The 19,840-nt window shown below is 41.2% G+C and overlaps 1 protein-coding gene across 1 annotated transcript in view; it reads left to right on the forward strand.

The window, feature by feature from the left end:
- Window positions 1–19,840, forward strand: part of LOC124798327 (V-type proton ATPase 116 kDa subunit a 1-like) — a 192,861-nt gene that overhangs the window by 92,921 nt on the left and 80,100 nt on the right. Inside the window, exon 9 of the mRNA XM_047261677.1 lies at window positions 15,940–16,173. Within this exon, the coding sequence (XP_047117633.1) occupies window positions 15,940–16,173 (234 nt within the window). The remainder of the gene's footprint in view (window positions 1–15,939; window positions 16,174–19,840) is intronic.

Raw genomic sequence — 19,840 nt, forward strand, 5'->3', positions numbered from 1 at the left:
TAGAACTATCTGCTCCTATTCCTTTTTAGTTGTACCAGACTTATCTCTTACTATGTCCCATACTGTTTTTATTTTGTTGGATGATGTTGCTTCATTCTTCTCATAGTGAATTTTCTTAGCTGCATGATTACATAATATTCTGCAGTACTCCTTGTAATAAGCTGAACAATTAACATTGAAGCTGTCCCTGGCTGACAGATACAGTTCCTTTTTGTCCTACAAGATACCTTTATTCCTTGACTAATCAATGATTTTGTAGCAGAGTTCTCTTTAATCTGAATTACTTTTAGAAGGAACATTTTTCAAACAAGGTAATGACTTTGTTAATGAATGTGTTGTATTTTTCATTCATATCATAAGCACTGTGAATGTCTCTTCTGTTCATATCTTTGAGCAGTTTCCTAAAATGATAATTTTTTGGTAGATTAACTACTCTCTTATACTCACATTTAGTAGACTTCTCAGTATTTAAAATGTTTGGTAACATTTTCAGGAAGCAGCAGTCTTGTAATCTATATAAAATCAGTGAAAAAACAGTCTACATTGCAATGGAACTTTATTAAAATGACCGGTTTTGGCTTATCCGTAGGCCATCTTCAGACGGCACTATCAGCTGAAATTGAAGATGCATGCAACAGCCAGTTGACCTCACTTGCTGAAACTTCTAGAGCAGGTGGAAGATGAAACTTTGTTTGCACCATTTGTAGATGTGATATTTGAAACTTGCATGTCTACCTTTTGTTTCTTCAAAGGAATTACTTCATCTTCACTACTACTCTTGCTCAAGGAATGAGCAATTCCGAACAGTGATTCATCAGATAAAGTTGATTCCTCCAACCATTTTCAGATTCTCTCCTCTTGAGAATCCATTTTTCACCTAACATCCACAAAATCTTACTGGAAACAAGCACAACACAATGCCACATATGTAAACAAAATGTCAGTGCCAACAAGGAACATGTACTGATGCTGCATCGTAAACAGGTAACAATTGCCTGTCATCTATTGCTGCCACTACAAAACCAAGATCACAATACTTGTACTATTGGCCAGAATAATGTGATGCCCATTTGCTTTCAATGCAGGTGTGATCATGTATGCACCACAGACAAATACTCACGAAACCTTGTATGATCAAATGTGACGCACATGGCAAAAACGGAAAAACTGATGTTCATCAAATATGATGCACATGGCTATGAAAGTGCTAGGCCCTGAACTGCTGCAAGAGACTCAGAAATTCTGCAGGGATCCATTTGACAACTTCATTAAACTTTTTTTTTTTTTTTTTTAGAAGAGTGAATGTAAGAAAGTCAAGTTTAATTTATAGAAGTTTCAGTGTAAATGGGAAGAATTCACTATTAGAAAGAAGTAAGAAAGGATAATACTAGGTACTTTATTGAGAAAACAATGTTCCCTTCATTTGTAAGTCATTCTCCCTAACAGACCATGCAATCTACTATAGGCTAACCTTAAGTTCAAGTTGTTCACTGTGCCCCTCGGAGGCTCAGCATTCATTTCCTGAGTGTGGGCTTGTCGCCTCCAGGGTTCATGAGCTGGGGACTAGTAAGTGCTGCCAGCCCTCTGTCACCATAAGCTTTGGGCAGGCTTCAGCGACCACGTGCGGTGCAACAGTGGAATGTTGTGTATTTTGGAGAACAGGAGTTTTGGCTTCACTGCCTGGACTGTGAGGAAGGTACGCATCCCTATAAAAAACCCTCAACCTCAAGGTGTGCTACTTGCTGATGAGGTGAATGGCTGTTGAGGTAAAACAATCTCTAGCGGGCAACCTCTAGGGCACCTGCCACCTCCCAGTTGCATAAGGCTTGCCCAAGCATGCAGGGCTCTGCCTGTGTTGATGTTTGTTTCCCTAGTGCCTTAAGGGATCCCTATGGAATGGTCCCATCAAACTACTACTCGTGACAGGCTGGGTGTACCATCAGGCAGTACTTACACCCACTCATTAAAGATAGCTTGGTTGGTCAGTTCTCCCAAAAAGAAGTCTCAGAATCATACTAAGAGGGTATTAGTGAGCCATAACACTTTCTTTGTAATCAATCAAACTGGGGGAACTTTTGAGAAGGCCTCCTCTTTGTATATTCACAAGGAATTGGAAGGTATCGCTGGGCCTCAAAAAAGTGGAACTGCTAATTCAAACCAAATATCCAAGCTCCTGGGATGCAAGGCCTTAGGTGACTACCTAGTCGAGGCTGAGTTGCATAACACCCTTAACTTTAGTGGTTACCTGTTCCTATATGATAGAGGTGGACCCCACAGAGCTACATGAAGAATGGAAAAATGTGGGCATCATGGAAGTGCAGAACTATATGAAGAGAGTGAATGGCAAATTGGAAAAATCAGCAACATAACATTCAGTCATTCAGTGCTGCAGAATTATGTGAACATATCCTTGCAGGCTGTACCTATCTTCAGGTTTGCCCATTTGTTCCAAACCCAGTCTGATGCTACAAATGTCAAAGATTTGACCATACACTATGGTATGTAATGGGTGGGCTACATGTTGCAATAGTGGAGGCTCAGCTCAGGAATCAGGCAATTCTTGTACACTTCCTCCATAATGTGTAAACTGCTCTGGGGATCACCCAGTGTGGAGCAGAAAGTGTGAGGTTTACAGCGAGGAAAAGAAAATTCAGCGAGTTGTAAGTCAAAGGCGCATAGCCTATGGTAAAGCTAAAAAAGCTTTCAAAGCTATGCAACCTCCTGGTTTTGCTACTTCTTTCGCATCAGCCCTTAAGATGCTAATCACTGAGGGTGATGCCTCCACACAAACTCAGATCACAGATTGAAGTATGAACACATGTCATTGTCAATGTACCTGTACTAAGGCATCCCTGCAACCCAAACAACTACCTCCTCCCATTAATAAAGAAAAACATCCTTCAAAAAGTAGTTCCAAGTCCAAGAAAGTGGTAGTTAAACCTTCGGATCGGCAAACTCTTTCCCTCTCTAAGGGGACTATGCTTTTGGGGTTACGGACTTCCAGTCAAAGGACATGGGGAGCTGGGAACAGTCTAACGTTCTCCCTGACATCCCTGGCAAATCACCACCTCAAAGGGAGACAGACAAGAACAACCTTTGTTAAACAATGGCTTCCACAGGGACTTCTGTGTTACAGTGGAATTTAAATGATTATCACTCACATTTGAAAGTATTACAGCTCCTGGTCTAGGAGAAACCATTCTGCATCTGCATACAAGAAATACATCTTAAAGTCACCGACACACCTGCATTATGGGGTCACCACCCATGCAGGAAGGATGATACTACTGGAGACAGGGCTAAAGGTGGAGTGGCTGTTTTCATTGATAACAGATGCCACTTCTCTCCTGTCTCTCTTACTCTGACCATGCAAACAATTGCTATGAAAGTCCTCATATCTTTTATGTCACAGTGTTTTCTTTGTACCTTCCACCTAATGACGCTTAGGATGTAGACACACTGGCAGAACTCTTCCAGGTACTCCTGTGCCCATTTCTACTTGTGGAGGACTTCAATGCACACAATGTGCTGTATGGCTCAACTATCACTTGCTCCAGGGGTCAGATGATCAAGCTACTTGTCCATTCTGAGAATATCTGTCTTTTGAATGACACACTTTTCCACAGCTACAGAGCCTTCTTCAGCCATTGACTTTTGTTTTTGTACCACGGCTATCGCTGACTCAGTTCAGTGGGAAGTGGCTACAGATTTACAATCTAGTGTCCACTTCCCAGTGTGGATCCATCTGCTGACTAGGACTGTGGCTGACAGGAGACCACGCAGGTGGATGATACAAAGGGCAAATTGGTTGCAGTACAGTCGACAGGCTATTTTTAAGCAAAAGGACTGTGCACAGGAGACGGTGGCCCATATCACTTGTGAGATCCAACAAATTTCTGGCAAGGGCAGTACATGTCCCCTTATGGCCTTGTCAAGTAACGGGGTCTTGGTGGACATGCCAGAAGACATGACACAGGTTTTAGTTGAACACTTCTTTTTCACTCACTAAGTCATCCAGCCAACTCCTACTTTTCAGGTGTTCTGTAGGACTGTGGGGATGAGGAAGCTCAGTTTCTTCTTGCATAATGAGGAAGTCTACAATATTCCATTCTCCATGTGGGAACTGGAATCAGCTTTGTCTACAGCCAGAGACACTGCTCCAGGACCTGATGAGATCCATTATTCCATGCTTCATTATCTGGGCCCTGAAGCGAAAGGACAGCTCCTCTCTTGTTTCAATCAGATCTGGTCTGGTTTGATGGGCAGTACCCCATGGCTTGGGAGGAGGCGGAAACCTGAGCCAGGACAACTGGTTTTCAGTTCTCACAAGTGAAGACTACATGTGTTGCTTTTAACTGTGCTCTTCAAAGTTTTACCCAACCATTGCTCACAATGGGGGATAATATTTTACGTTTTCAAGAAACTGTGCACTTTTTGGGTTTATTATTTGACTCGAAATTAACTTGGCCCCCATACCTGAAAGACCTATGAACAAAGGCCTTCCAGTCATTGAATATTTTGAAATGACTTAGTGGAAAAACATGGGGAGCTGACAGGTCCTGCCTCCTGCAGTTTTGTAGGACATTTGCTTGATCACATTTAGATTATGGCAGCACAGTATATTGGTCAGTCCATACTTCCTACATGAAAATTTTAGATGCTGTCCACCATGAAGGCATTCGGATATCCACTGGAGACTTTCAGACCAGCCCAGTTCCAAGTGTGTGTGTAGAGGTCGATGAACCACCACTCTGGATTCGGCAAAAATCTCAGTGTCATCTCAGTCATAGGGATTTAGTTCAGTGGTCCAACCCATCTTTGAATGGCTGTTCAGGAGCTGGCCTCATGTGACCAAGTCATTTGGGATATATGCTACAGACTGTCTCAGGGATCTGGATCTATCAGGCATCAAAACACATAGCCAGCGATGGAACACATTGCCGCCTTGGCATTTTAAGAGTCCCAAAGTGATTTTAAGCTTGACACAGAAAACTTGTACTCCAGATTATGTTTTTATAACTTTGTTCTTGTCCATTTTAAATACATACCACAGTTTGATCATTGTTTATATAGATGGATCCCAGCAAGAGAATGTCCTTGGTTGTTCTGCTGTTTTACCTGATAGGGTTTTTAAAGTGCTCCTTCCAGAACAATTTATAAATTATGATGTGGATTTATATGGCATTCTGATGCACTGGAGAGGGTTCACAAAAATCACTGTACAAAGTTTATTGTCTCTTCTGATTTGCTTAGTGCACTGCAAGCACTTCACCAAATGTGTCTAGTAGACTAGTTGATTCAACTCATCCATGACTCCTTACAGTGGCTCCAACATCGTGGCTAGGAGGTGATCATTTGCTGGGTATCTGGCCACATCAGGATACAGGGAAATGACATGACCAACAAAGCTGTCAACGTAGCATGTCAGGATGGTGCTGTCCATCAACATCCCATCCCATTGCACGCTATCATCTCATTTTCTGACAGATGCATCAAGCATCAACGGGAGACTGAATGGTTGCAGGTGACAGAAAACAAACAGTGGTCACTCAAATCGAACACAAAGGCATGGCAGACTTCATGTCAGCCCCACTCCTGGAAGGAGGTTCTGCTTACCAGACTGTGCATTGGACTTAGCCCTTTAACACATGGCTTCCTCCTCCAGTGGGAGGATCCACCACTCTGTGAAGTTAGTGGCGTGCCACTTTCAGTTCAGCATATTTTGGCAATTTGTGTCCTATATATCCTCGCAGATACTGATTCCAGTGTTACAAGGGTGGTGAAATTTTGTGAACTGTCTTCCTCATCCCTAAATTGCTGGGGAAGGGAGGCAGACTTAAATACATTATAAACAGCTCCACGTGTGGGAACAGCCTATGTCCCCACCCATGAGATTAGCATGCTGACTTTTCGTCAGGGCACTGATGACCACAATATCAAGTGTCCCTCACCTCAGATCATCACATCACATTGCTCACTGTGCACATATTATTATATTCAAATTACATATAGTGTAGTAAAACATCTTTTGTCAAAAGTATTATTTTATAGCAATAATAGAAATTGGATGAAGTTTAGAGCCAAGGCAATCACTTCTCAGTGTAGTGCAGTGTCATGTGGTGTTGCAATTGCATGTTTATATCACACCATCAAATATTTCCACATCAGCCAGCAGAGGTGCTGTTTTGCAATGGCATTGTGCTTATTCTTTGGATGATAAAGTTTGAGAATTGTTCTTGTACAAGAGTGTCATGTTTTGTATGCCAGGCACCTTGATTACAACATGCATGGTAATTGATTGGAAAGCTTCTTATTTATGACTAATCAGGCACTGGTTACCCTAATGCAATTTGAGCACACAATAACACTGGAAGTACAAGACATTTATGCTAGGCATGGAGGGTTAGGTCATTGGAAAGCAATTCGGTGAAGCTCCACGATTTGCAGCAGTCGGGGAGACCATCCATGCTTGTTACACCTGACATGTTGCTGTGAGCTGATGTTTGGGGCATTAAAGGATGCCAGTCATGGAAGACACTCTGAAGACAATGATGAGGTGATTCACATAGGAAGCATTGGCTCTGGCCACCAGAACAAGGACTGGTACCGACAGGGCATACACGCCCTTGTTTCACACTGGAGGAAGGCCATTGAATGGGATGGAGATTATGTGGAAAAATAGGGTGTGTATATAAAACACCATGTAATTCACACTATGTTCAATAAAGAATTGTTGAAGGAAAAAAAATTCCGGTGCCTTTCTTTCTGGGCAACTGTCATAACATGATGGAATAATTAACTGAGCCTGTACCTCAGTCTCTCAGATCACTGTATCCTTACCATCCTTCTACATCTGCATCTTCATTCATACTCTGGAAACCACCACGGGGTGCATGGCAGAGGGTATGTCCCATTGTACCAGTTATTATGGTTTCTTCCTTTTCCATTCTGTATGGAGCACAGGACAAGCAATTGTTTGAATACCTCTGTGCATGCAGTAACTATTCTAATCTTATCCTAATGATCCCTAAGTGAGCTATATGCAGGGGGTTGTGATATATTCCTTGAGTCATCACTTAAAGCCAGTTTTTGAAACTTTGTTAACAGACTTTCTTTGGATAGTTTATGTTTATCTCCCATAAGTCCAGTCTCCCATAAGTCCAACCCCTCGTCCAAGTGGTGGGAGATGGGCAATGGCACAAAGTAGGGGACTGCCTATAGGGGCGATGTACAGCGGGGACTTCGTGTGCCCCAGGACCGCTACGGTACCTGGGAAGGCCCTATGGGAACCCTGAAACGTGACGGCTAACAGGGCTCTGGTGAAGCTGCGATAGGCCTAGCAAGCCAGTAGTGGATAAATCAACTGCTTTTAAAAATGGAGCATGCCTTGGATCATGGAACGGATTTAAAGGAAACCGACCAAGCAATGGAAAAGGATTACGAGATGGTTTACGACTGGGCACCTTAAACATAAGGACTCTAACTGGGAAGTTAGAAGAAATTGTAGAAATGATGGAAAGGAGGAAATAGGACATCTTGGGACTTGCTGAGACTAGGTGGAGAGGAGTTGGTGAAAAACCACTAAGTAAAGGATGTAAACTGTACTGGATAGGGAATGAGAGGGGAAGAAATGGAGTGGCAATAGTGGTCAGAGAGGGCCTGCAGGAGGAGGTGGAAGGTATCAATGATCGAATGATAAAAGCCAGAGTACGAGTGAAAGGAAAAAGCATTGAAATCATCCAAGCATATGCCCCACAGGTGGGGTGTACAAAAAAGGAGAAGGAGGAATTTGAAGATGACATGCAAAAGCAGCTAAATGGAGGTAATCAGATTATAATAGGGGACCTCAATGCACATGTTGGCACAGACAGGAAAGGATTCGAGTAGATAATGGGACCAGAGGGCTGGGGGAACCGAAATAGAGAAGGAAAATTGTTGCTGGAATTCTGCAAGAGGAATGGGCTGGCGATCGCAAATTCCTGGTACAAGAAGAGAAGTAGCCACAAAATAACTTGGTACAGTGGAGACTGGTCCCAAACTTCAGTAGTAGACTATGTACTAGTGGATAGGCAGATGATGAGCAGCCTCACAGATGTTAAGGTCATTCCATCTGGGGCCTTAGACAGTGACCATCAGCTGTTGGTAGCCACCCTGAGAGAGAAAAAAGATAGGAGGGCAACAGATATGCAGGAGAAAAGGTTGAAGACATGGATGCTGAAAGAGGATGAACGGAGGACCCAGTACCAGACACTGATCAGGAAGAAGCTGCCAAAGGAAGATCAGAGAACAGTGGAAGAAGAATGGGGAGATTTTAAGAGGGCTCTAGTTGAGGCAGCTGAGACTGCGTGTGGAAGAACTAGCACAAAGAGGAGAAGTAAGGAAATCCCATGGTGGAACAACATATGTAAAGAGGCAGTACTTCGAAAGAACAAAGCCTTCAGAGAATTGTTCCAGACCCGAACAGAGGAAGCTAGGGTAAAATATAAGGAAAGCAAGAAAGCGGCACAGACCATAGTAAGGGCGGAGAAGAAGAAGTGGATGGAAAAATGGACAAGAATGTTAGAAGAGGACAGTGAAGGGAACAAAAAAGTACTTTACACCATGGTAAGAAATAAGAGGAATGACAGAAGCGAGTGCCTGAGGATCATGGATAATAATGGAAGAGTTGTGGAGGAAATGCATGAGCTCAAAAAGATTTGGAAGGAGTACTTTGAAGATCTGTTGAATGCCGCCAAGCGGGTAACAAACAGCAATGGAGAGTCTAAGGCAGCAGACGATTATAATAGTGGGGAAATTGATGATCTAACTTGGAATGAAGTGGAAGAAGCCATAAAGAGGATGAAAGGGGGCAAGGCACCAGGTTGGGACGAAGTAACAGTGGATATGATACGAGCAGCAGGAGAAGTAGGAACCCAGTGGCTATACAGAGTGCTGAGGGTGGTGTGGAAGGAGAACAGAATTCCTGAGGATTGGAAGAAAGGAATTATAGTCCCGATCTTCAAGAAAGGGGATAAAAGGAGATGTGAGAACTACAGAGGAATCACCCTGCTATGCCACTGTGGAAAAATCTATGAAAAGATCCTGTAGAAGAGAATAAGAAGCAGTATTGAAAGTAGAGTGCAAGAGGAGCAGTATGGTTTCAGACCGGGAAGATCAACAATGGACCTCATATTTGCGGTTAGGCAACTGCAGGAAAGGCACTACGAGTACGGGAAGGACTTAATCATGGCCTTTTTAGATATTGAGAAGGCGTATGACAGTATCTGTAGGGACAAGCTCTGGGATGTGCTGAACGCAAAAGGGATAGATGAAGAGATAACACGAAAAGTCAGAAAAATGTATGAGGGTAGTGAGAGTTGTCTGAAAGTGGGGAGGGAACGTACTGCATGGTTCAAGCTGGAAAATGGGCTGCGACAGGGAAGTGCACTTTCGCCTTTATTGTTTATTATTGTTATGGATGAAATCCTACAGCAAGTATCAGATGCAATTGGAGATCATAAAATGAAAGCAGCGCTTTTTGCCGATGACCTGATGTTATGGGGAAATTGCGAGAAGGAGGTGCAAGAGCAGTTAGATGTATGGGAGGCAATGGCAGCACAATATGGAATGCATTTCTCTGCAAAGAAAAGTGAAATAATTGTCACAACAAGGAAGAAGAATAGGCCAAATGTGGATATAACTTGTAGAGGGGAAAAACTACAAGTGGTAGAGAACTTCAAGTACCTGGGAAGCATGATTGAAAGTAAGGGGGAAAACGCAATGGAAATAAATGAAAGATGCAGAAAAGCAGGGCAGTTCTACAAATGCATTAGGGGGCTTATTTGGAGCAAGGAGGTGCCACAGAAATCCAAGGGAATTATATACCGAACCTACTTTGTCCCCATATTGGCATACGGAAGTGAGACATGGGTAATGCACAAAAGCGACAAAAGTAGAATACATGCTAGTGAAATGAAGTTCCAGAGGAGCAGGTTGAGTGTAACAAGACGAGACAGATTGTGAAATGTGTATGTGAGGGAAAGACTAAAGGAGGAACCAGTACAGGACAGGATAGAAAAATCAAGACTGCAGTGGTATGGACACATGAAGAGAATGGATGAGGGAAGAATTCCAAAGAGGATGTTTGATCTACAACTGGAGGGGAAGAGGCCCAGAGGAAGACCAAGAGATAGATGGGTGAAGGGAGTGAAGGAATGTGTGACAAGAAGAGGAGAGAACTGGACAAAGGTGGAAGAGGGGGAATGGTGGAAAGACAGAACACGATGGAGAGGCTTGTGTTCCCGACAGACCCAGCCAGTGGCTGGAAACTGTCCAGAATGATGATGTTTATCTTCAAGAGTCTTCCAGTTCTGTTTCTTCAGTGTCTCTTTGGCACTCTGCCATGGATCAAACAAATCTGTGACCATTCATGCTGCCCCTCTCTGCATATGTTCAATATCCCCTGTTAATCCTATTTGGTATGGCTCCCACACACTTGAGCAATATTCTAGAACCAGTTGCACTAGTGATTTGTAAGAATCTCCTATGTAGACTGGTTGCACTTTCCCAGCAATCTACCAATAAACTGAAGTCTACCACTTGCTTTACTCCCAATTGAGGCTAAGTGATCATTCCATTTCATATCTCTACAGAGCATTACACCTAGATATTTGTATGAGTCGGCCAATTTCAGTAGTGACTCATTGATAATATAGTCATACGATACTATGTTTTTTCATTTTGTGAAATGCACAATTTTACGTTTTTGAAAATTTAAAGTAAGTTGGCAATCTTTGCAACACTTTAAAATATTATCAACATCTGACTGAATATTTATGCAGCTTCTTTCAAACAGTACTTCATCATAGACAACTCATCAACTGCAGAAAGTCTGAGGTTACCGTTAATATTGTTTGCAAGGTCATTGATATACGACATGAACAGCAAGGGTCGCAACACACTTCCCGGGGCCAAACCTGAAGTAATTTGTACATCTGATGATGGCTCTCCATCCAAGGCTGTGTCCTCTCTACCAAGAAGTCCTCAATCCAGTCACAAATTTCATTTGATACCCCATGTGATCATACTTTTGACAATAAGCATAGGCATGGTACTGAATCAAATGCTTTTCAGAAATCAAGAAATACTGTGTCTACCTGACTGCCTTGATCAAAGATTTCAGTATGTCATGTCAGAAAAGTGTGGTTGGCCATGTAATCCAGCATTGTGGTTCATGCAAGTGGAAGCAAGTTTTCTCTATGTGGGGATTACAGTGGATTTCACCAAATTTGTGATCATGGTAAGCCAGCTGGACCATAAATACACCACGGAAATTGAAGACGGGATCACTGGTCCACCTATGATGGATGCTTATGAGATTAATATCTGGTTTGTAGGGCGTCTGCATTGCAAAAGAAATGAATCAGGCAAAGTTTAGCATGAGAAGATATTGGTGACAAGTGACCATCACAATATTTTTGACACTTTTGGAGTAAGATTGATACTAGTACCATGCCTTATAGTCTTATGCGTACATTTTGGAGTGTCATCTGCCATTTCAAGTGAAAGCTATTATAGCAGGTCAAACATATGTAGTCTTGGGTGCAGTGGCTGAATTAGCTGATAAAATATTCAATGCAATAATGCCTACACTGGTAAGTGCAGTGACAGCATCAGGTAGCAACGTGTCATTGTCTGTGGTTACACAATTTGATTGCGATGTTCTAGCAGCCAAGGCTGACTTTATCAACTACATCTGCAATGTCTGGGACCAGTAAAGCGTCTATCTATTGGCAGCACAAAAGATCTGGAAACAAAGTGCTTAAATATACTATGCCTTGCACCACCCAAATGCCACTGGCAATCAGATGTAGGCAAGTCAGTCGATTGCCAGGCTGTGTCGCGGCACCTGTTCATAAGTGACTACAAGTCCAGACAAAAATATCTGATGGACACTGGGTTGGATCTATGCATATTTCTGCACATGCAGTTACACAGCAAGTGACCACCAACCACCTTCTGCCTGAACACAAATAATAATGCTAGCATACTAATGTATGGTACACTGTGGATCAAGCTGGATCTCGGATTGCAGTATGACCAGGTGCGGAGCTTTACAATTGTGGAATTGTGGACATGTCAAAATCCATAGTAGGGGTGGCTTTTGTAACCTATTACCAACTGTTAGCAGTTGTGGTGAATGCTCAGCTAGTTGACAGTGTCACCAGCTTAACAACCTCAGGTTTCCGACGAATTGCACCATGTGGCCATGCTGAAGCTTGTATAAGTCATATGCAGTGAGTATTAGGACTTACTGCAGAAATTCCCAGCACTGATGCAACTGCCTGGAACACTGAGTGAGATATATCACAACACTATGCATTATATTAAAACTACCAATAACCCACTGGTACCCAGCTGACCTTGTCATTTGTCCCCAGACCGTCTGCACATAGAAGAAGCTAAGTTTGACAGCATGCTTCAGGTAGGTATTATGTGCCCATTGAACATTCCTTGGTTGTCCCCACGTCACTTAGTGCCTAATATGTGTGGTGCATGGCATCCATGCAGGAGTTATTGAGCCATCAATGCCAGAAATGTGCTGGACTGATACCCTTTACCCTTACTACGAGATTATAACTATGTGTTAAGTGATGTGACATTCAGTGTGCTAGACTGTGCCAAGGCATACATTCAGACTCCAGCAGCAGAGGCAGACATACCAAAGATGGCCATAATCACTTCATTTGGTTTATTTGAGAGTTGTTTCACAATATCTGGCCTCCAAAACACTGCATGGAGTTGGTAAAAGTTTATAGATGTGGTATTACAAGGTCTCCCCTTTTGGTTTGAGTATCTGAATGATCTCCTGGTTTTCTTAGCCTCACCAAAACAGCACTGTCAGCTTATAACTATGGTGTTTGAACATTTAGAATAGTAAGACATAGTTTTAAACACTGCCAAATGCATCTTTGGTCAGACACAGATTAAATTCCTGGGCCATAAGATCTCATTGTCAGGTTCACTGCCTTTACCTAAGAAGTTTAAAGCCATCTTGCAAGTCCCACGATCAAGAAACCTTAAAGAACTGCATATTTCCTGATACTTTTAATTTCTATTACCAAGACCTGCCACATGTGGCTGAGTTGCAAGAACTATTAACAGCAGTGCTCACTGGCCCAAAGAGCAAAGGTAAGTGTCAGTTTTGTGGACAGATAACATGATCTCCACTTTCTAGGCAGTTGAGCAGAGCATAGCGGATTATGCACTGCTTGCACACTCTGAGCCGAGTATTAATGGGTGATGAGAGCCAGGTAGAAATATGTGCCACACTACAGCAACTGTGTGGCAGTGGAGCACAGCCTCTAGCTTTCTTCTCCCTCAAGCTGTCACAAACACAACAGAAATGGAGCACTTACGACAGAGAGCTTCTGGATAGCTATGAAGCCATAAAATACTTCCAACCACAACTAGAAGCCAGGGGTTTTACCATTTATACTGATCACAAGCCACTTACATATGCTTTCTGCCAAAACCATATAATTTGTTCATTGTGACAGCACGTTCAATTGGCGTACATACCCCAGTTCAGCATGGATGTATGAGACATTTCTGGGATTGACAACATAGCCACCAACTGTCTTTCTCAGGTCAGCAGCATCTCATGTTCAATTTGACTTTACTCAGCTCACCAAAGCACAATAGACTGACCAAGAGCAGTGGAGTCTGCTTAGAGATATGTCATCAATGTTGAAACCTCAATTAATCCATGTGGATGGAGTCGACATAAAGTTATAGTGTGACATGCCAAATGGTAAACATCAACCTTTGCTACCTACCATATTCTGAAGAGGAGCATCTGACAGCCTACATAATCTGTGTCATCTTGGAGCTTTGACCAACAACTCACTCAGTCTCAAACTGACTCATGTGGCCAGGTTTTCACAAAGACTGCAGAGTGTGCACATAAATGTGCATTAAATGTCAGGACAGCAAGGTCAACTGGCATGTCCACACATCAATCATTGACTTTCCGTATATGATTGTTCACTTGACACACAGCCATATTGACATGGTAGGCTCATTACTGGCATCAAATGGCCAACAATACTTACTAACAATGATCAACTGATTCACCCACTGGCTAGAAGCAGTGCTGGTAGATAACATTCTAGCAGAGACTTTAGGTTCCACCTTCGTTTCCATCTGATGTCACATTTTAGCTCTTCACTACATGTCTGAGAAGACTGTAGATTCCAATTCAAGTCCAAACTGTTCACCTAGCTTATTAAATTCTGCAACACAGTGCATCATAGAACCACAAGCTACCACCTGGCGGGTAATGGGATGATAGAATGCTGGCACCATTCTCTGAAGGCTGCCCTAATTTGCCACCGTACAGATTGGACCACTGCCCTGCCAATGGTTTTACTTGGCCTGTGGAGTACCTACAAAACCAGATTTAGACACTACAGCAGCCAAGTTGATATATAGTGAAATATAACAGTCACCAGGAGAGATTATGAATGCACATTCACTACAAGCGCCCGGCCATGTCAGTTAATTTATTGAGAGGGCAAGTTTCATGCATTTGTCCTCAGCAAACATCAAGACATGGCATGTCTTCCAGCTATGTACATCAGAACCTAGACAAGTGTAAGTACATCATGATTCATTCTGATGGTGTTAAATGTGCACTGCAACCATGGTACACAGGGCCACACAGGATAATACAATGGGAGGCGCATGTTATCAACATACTTGTTAACAACGGGCCCACTACTGTCTCCCTTGACCGAGTGAAACCTGCATATGTGTTACAAGAAGAGCCACTTACCACTGTACTATAATGCTGGCCTATACCAGTACCAGCAGAAACAACAGCAGTGGTATCTCCACCAGGCAGCACAAATAGATCTCCTGAACATGAAACAAGATCAGTTCAACATGTCCACTTTCCAGGATGCTTCTGAAAGGATATTCCACTTCCCCTGGAGGGGGCTGATGTAAAAGCCAAGACCACTGCTTCTGTGTAGTGCACCACCATCTGGTATTGTGAGGGTGTTCTTACATCATGCTGTCAAATATTTTGGCACCAGCCACTAGAGGTGCTGTGTTCTGCAACAGCGTTATGCTTATTCTTTGGCTGAATATTGTACCTTCCTTGTAACAAATAGTTACTTAGTTACATGCTGGAGATTAGTTAATGCTTTTAGGGATAACATTACCATAAGGTGGAATTTCCTGACGTTGTATTCTTCAATGACAAACACTTCCTTCCTGTATATAATTGAATAAAGTTTGAGAATTGCTCTCATATAAGAGTGTGGCATTTTGTGTGGCAGGCATCATGTTTACAACATGGCTGGTAATTGATCAGATATCTTCTGATTGATGGCTAATCTGACAGAGCAGTATATCTTACCATGGCCCTGGGAGTGTTCATTTGGGCATCTATGTGATTGTGTGTACTTTTACTAGAAAAAGAGCTAGTGCTCAAAAACTACTGTGGATGTGTTTTGTGTCACATGTTCCTGTGCTTTGCATATCAATCCATTTATTGATTTATAGCCCAGTTATAGGACATAAAAATATTAGCAAAGGTATTGAGTATTTTTTGTGCTCAAGTCAGAGGGCCCAGTGAGACCTACATGAGGGCTGTGCTGGCTTTTTAAGGGCCTTTTCCTGGTATATATCTTCTTCTTCTCTTGCAGAAATAGAAAGTCACAGCCTTACATCAAATGACCACATTTGCTCCCTTGTTTTGTTTCTTCATATTTAATTACAATATCTTGGAAAATACAAATCATATTAGTCACACATCTGATCATAAGGCAGCTGAAAGCTGCTTCAGAAAGTGTGGATATAATTCCTGTTATTCAGTGTTTGTTTTTCTTGGTGAAGTAATGTATTATAGTTCAAAAACAGACTTCAGTTCAGTAATTAATCTTCTTTTTTCAGATTTGGGGCATCTTCTTCGCTGGACGTTACATTATAGTTTTAATGGGAATATTTTCTGTTTATACTGGACTAATATACAATGATATTTTCTCAAAATCAATTAACATCTTTGGTAGCAATTGGAAAGTCTCCTATAATAGTTCAACTCTCAGATCAAATGATGAACTTCAGCTCAATCCAGCAACAGATTATGGTGATAACATATATCCCTTAGGCATGGATCCAGCTTGGCAGGTGAGGTATTACACAACTTACATGCTTTGTATGTGTACAATGCTGATGGTTTCTAAAGGAGTTACCAGAATTTAACAATGTTGCTGTTGTTGCCACTGCTAGTAAAAATAGAGTAATTGATAAAAAATTTAGAGTTTTGAGTTGGACTACAGATTTCTGATTACCATATGCTGAAACAGAAATAAATACAAAATATGATAAAAGATCATGCAAAGGTCTTCCTCTGTAAGAAGACTGTCATGAAGAATTGGAATAATGATACAGATGCTCTTATACAGTGTCACACAATATTAAGTTTATTTTTGAAATTTCTGTTGTGAAAATAAGCCATCAAATATCAAAATTATTTATAGATTTTTCCCAAAACTAGTGTTGTAATTCATGGTGCCAGCACATCTGAACAGCCAGCATCTCTGGCTACTTCACAGAGAACTTTGAATTAGTTTCCTCTATAACTAATGAATTTTCCTTGATGGGCATAGTTGGATGCTGCTCACTTGACTTCCTGTGGGCAACTGAGGATATTGTTGAGAGACAAATACTGTCTCTAGTTTTAAAAGCTGATGTTAACTGTCAGAGGGTGCCTTGTTAACTAAATGGTTCTCCTCCACCTTTAGTAGAGCATGGGACATAGTAAGTCTGAAACTCAATTTGCTACACGACTGTAATACCATTAAATTTTTAATTTAGGTTAGAGTGACTTACTCCTCTTTTTGCTGACTGCATATGCAGTCAGCTAAACACTATATTGCTAGCACCAAAAAGTATCACTTTGATTAGTACATGCAGTAATCTTTAAAGTTAATGGTGTATACAGTAACTAACCCATTACTGTGGAAATGGTGGTGGATTTTAAAAGCATGATTTGCATTTAATTAAAAAAAACTGAAATAAAAACTTAAAAAAGATATATAAAATATATTTTCATCATAATAAAAAAATGTTGAGTGACAGACAAGTGGAACAAAAAGACTGCTAAACATGCAAGCTTTTGACCAGAAGACCTTCTTCTAAAATAGAAAAGGAAGAAGTCCTTCTGGCAAAAAGCTTACATGTTTAGTAGCCTTTTTGTTGCGTCTGTCTGCGACTCAGCATCTCCATTATATGGTGAGAAGCAATCTACCCTTTTCATCATATTGTCTTTATTTCATCTTGGATTTTCCACTGTTAGAAAAATAATAGGTGGACATATCATGGGACAAAACTTGTGATAGGCTGTAATGCATAATTGTTATTAAAATGTGCTATCTCCAGTATACTACACCTGAAGGGTATTAAAGGAAAAGAATTAAATGCAGTATGGGCGAAGAATATTAATTCTTATATTTCAGCTCTATTTTTGGAGAGAAAATTCTTTTTAAATGCATTCAAAAATTGTTTAACTAAATTTCTCATAGTTCCATAGAATGATTTCTACAACCTTAAAAATATACATAAAATTCGGTTTTAAAGCAAGATTCCTAACCAAACTGATTCTTGTTTCAAAGGCTATCATAATATGTATAAGGTGTAAAATTTTGCTTCTGCTGTTTGCTGATAGGTGGTGACAACGTTAAGTAGCAGTCATAAGAAAAAGATCGCAGACTTCAGGCAGTTAGCTTGCACCTCATTCAACATAACCTCATTCAAAAATTAGTCCATGTGTGTCTGCATCATAGAGTTGTTCTTGATTGAAAATGTCAGTTTAGGAGTCTAATTCTTGTCATTTGTGGGAGGTGTTACTGTTTTGTTTCAATATGAAGAAAACAGCAGCTGAGTCTCATCAAATGCTCTCATGTACATATGATAAGGGCGCTATTAGTGAAAGAACATGTCATGAGCAGTTTCAACACTTCAAGAATGGTGATTTTAACATCATAGACCAACATAGTGGTGGAAGAAACCAACATAGTGGTGGAAGAGAGAATGTTTTCGTAGATGCAGAATTGGAGACATTTTTGAGTGAAGACTCGTGTCAGACTCAAGAAGAATTGGCACAATTAGTGGGAGTGACACAGCAAGCCATTTCAAAACGTCTTAAGGCTATGGGCATGATTCAGAAAGAAGGAACATGGGTTCCGTGTGAGCTGAAACCAAGAGACATTGAACTGTGTTTGTGAAGAGTTGCTTCAGAGACAAAAACGGAAGCGATTTCTGCATCGCATTGTGACTGGGGACAAAAATGGGTTCATTATGATAACCCTAAGTGCAAAAAATCCTGGGGATATCCCGGCCATGCTTCCACGTTGATGGCCAAACCAAATATTCACGGCTCCAAGATCATGCTCTGCATTTGGTGGGACCAGCTCAGTGTCGTGTACTATGAAGTGTTAAAACCAAGTGAAACAATCCCAGGTGCTCATTATTGAATGCCATTAATGAGTTGAGCAGAGCATTAAAGGACAAACAGCCACAATACAACAAGAGGCACTATAGATTTTGCAGCGTGACATTGCTCGACCCCACATTGCAAAAGAGGTCAAAATGTATTTGGAAACATTAAAATGGGAAGTCCTACCCCACCCGACATATTATCCAGACATTGCTCCCTCTGACTATTACCTGTTTAGATCAATGGCGCATGGCCTGGTTGACCAACACTTCCGATCTCATGAAGAAGTCACAAATTGGATAGATTCGTGGATGACTTCAAAAGATGAACAATTTTTTCGATATGGGATTCGTACACTGCCCAAAAGAGGGGAGAAAGTAGTGGCCAGCAGTGAAAAATACTTTGAATACATGTGTAACCAATTTGTTTCATTAAAACCTCAAAATACTTTGAATACATGTGTAACCAATTTATTTCATTAAAGCCTCAAATGTTGGTGAAAAATGGTGGAAGCAAAGTTGCACACCTTGTAATAAAATACAAATGCAATTTTCCAAAGATCATATGAAGTATTGGGGACAGTCCCAAGTAAAGACACTGGAGTGTATGTCAGAAAACAACGCCGAAGAAGGGAAAATAATGATGAAAAAAATAAAATGGATGATGTGAAGTAATACGGTGAAATTTGATAAAATAATAAGAGATCAAACGTGGTAACAGAAGAGGTTAGTGCATATACTAATACTGGCCACAAGTAGCTCTGATGTAACACTGTGCCATTAACTTGTTTCTAGCTTGAGTTGAATCATTCCTTCTGGCTTCATTTTATTCATTATTGTAATCTGTTAAATACAGAGATTTACATTTGAGCACTTTGTACAATAAGTTTGTATAGCAATTTGCAAGCATATTTCACCGTTCATCATGTCACACATGTCATGATTATAGATTTGACAGGATATTTATTATGATGATTTTTACTTGCTTGGATTATAATGATCTAGTGAACATTGTTTTGCAAGTATTTGGAACACAGTCTTGGCAATTAAGGACACAGCAGTATCGCATGTTGAGAGATGTAAGAAAAGGAACATTGCCAATGTCTCAGAGAACTTCCTGAAGTTGGCACATTCTTGAATAGCTACTAAAATCTGCTGCTCTAATCATTTAGAAGGTTCTGTTTAAAGGTTTTAGTTATTTTTAGTGTGATTACAGTTTTAGAATACAGTGATGAGACAAAACATTATGACCACTGTCCACCATGATGTTGAATGCCACCTAGTGACATTGCAGGCATTTGATGTAATGACAGAAGAATGTGAGCAGAGCAGACACAGCCAGAGGCTCACCCTAGCA

Source organism: Schistocerca piceifrons, chromosome 5 (assembly GCF_021461385.2).
Source record: "Schistocerca piceifrons isolate TAMUIC-IGC-003096 chromosome 5, iqSchPice1.1, whole genome shotgun sequence".
Taxonomy (NCBI): domain Eukaryota; kingdom Metazoa; phylum Arthropoda; class Insecta; order Orthoptera; family Acrididae; genus Schistocerca; species Schistocerca piceifrons.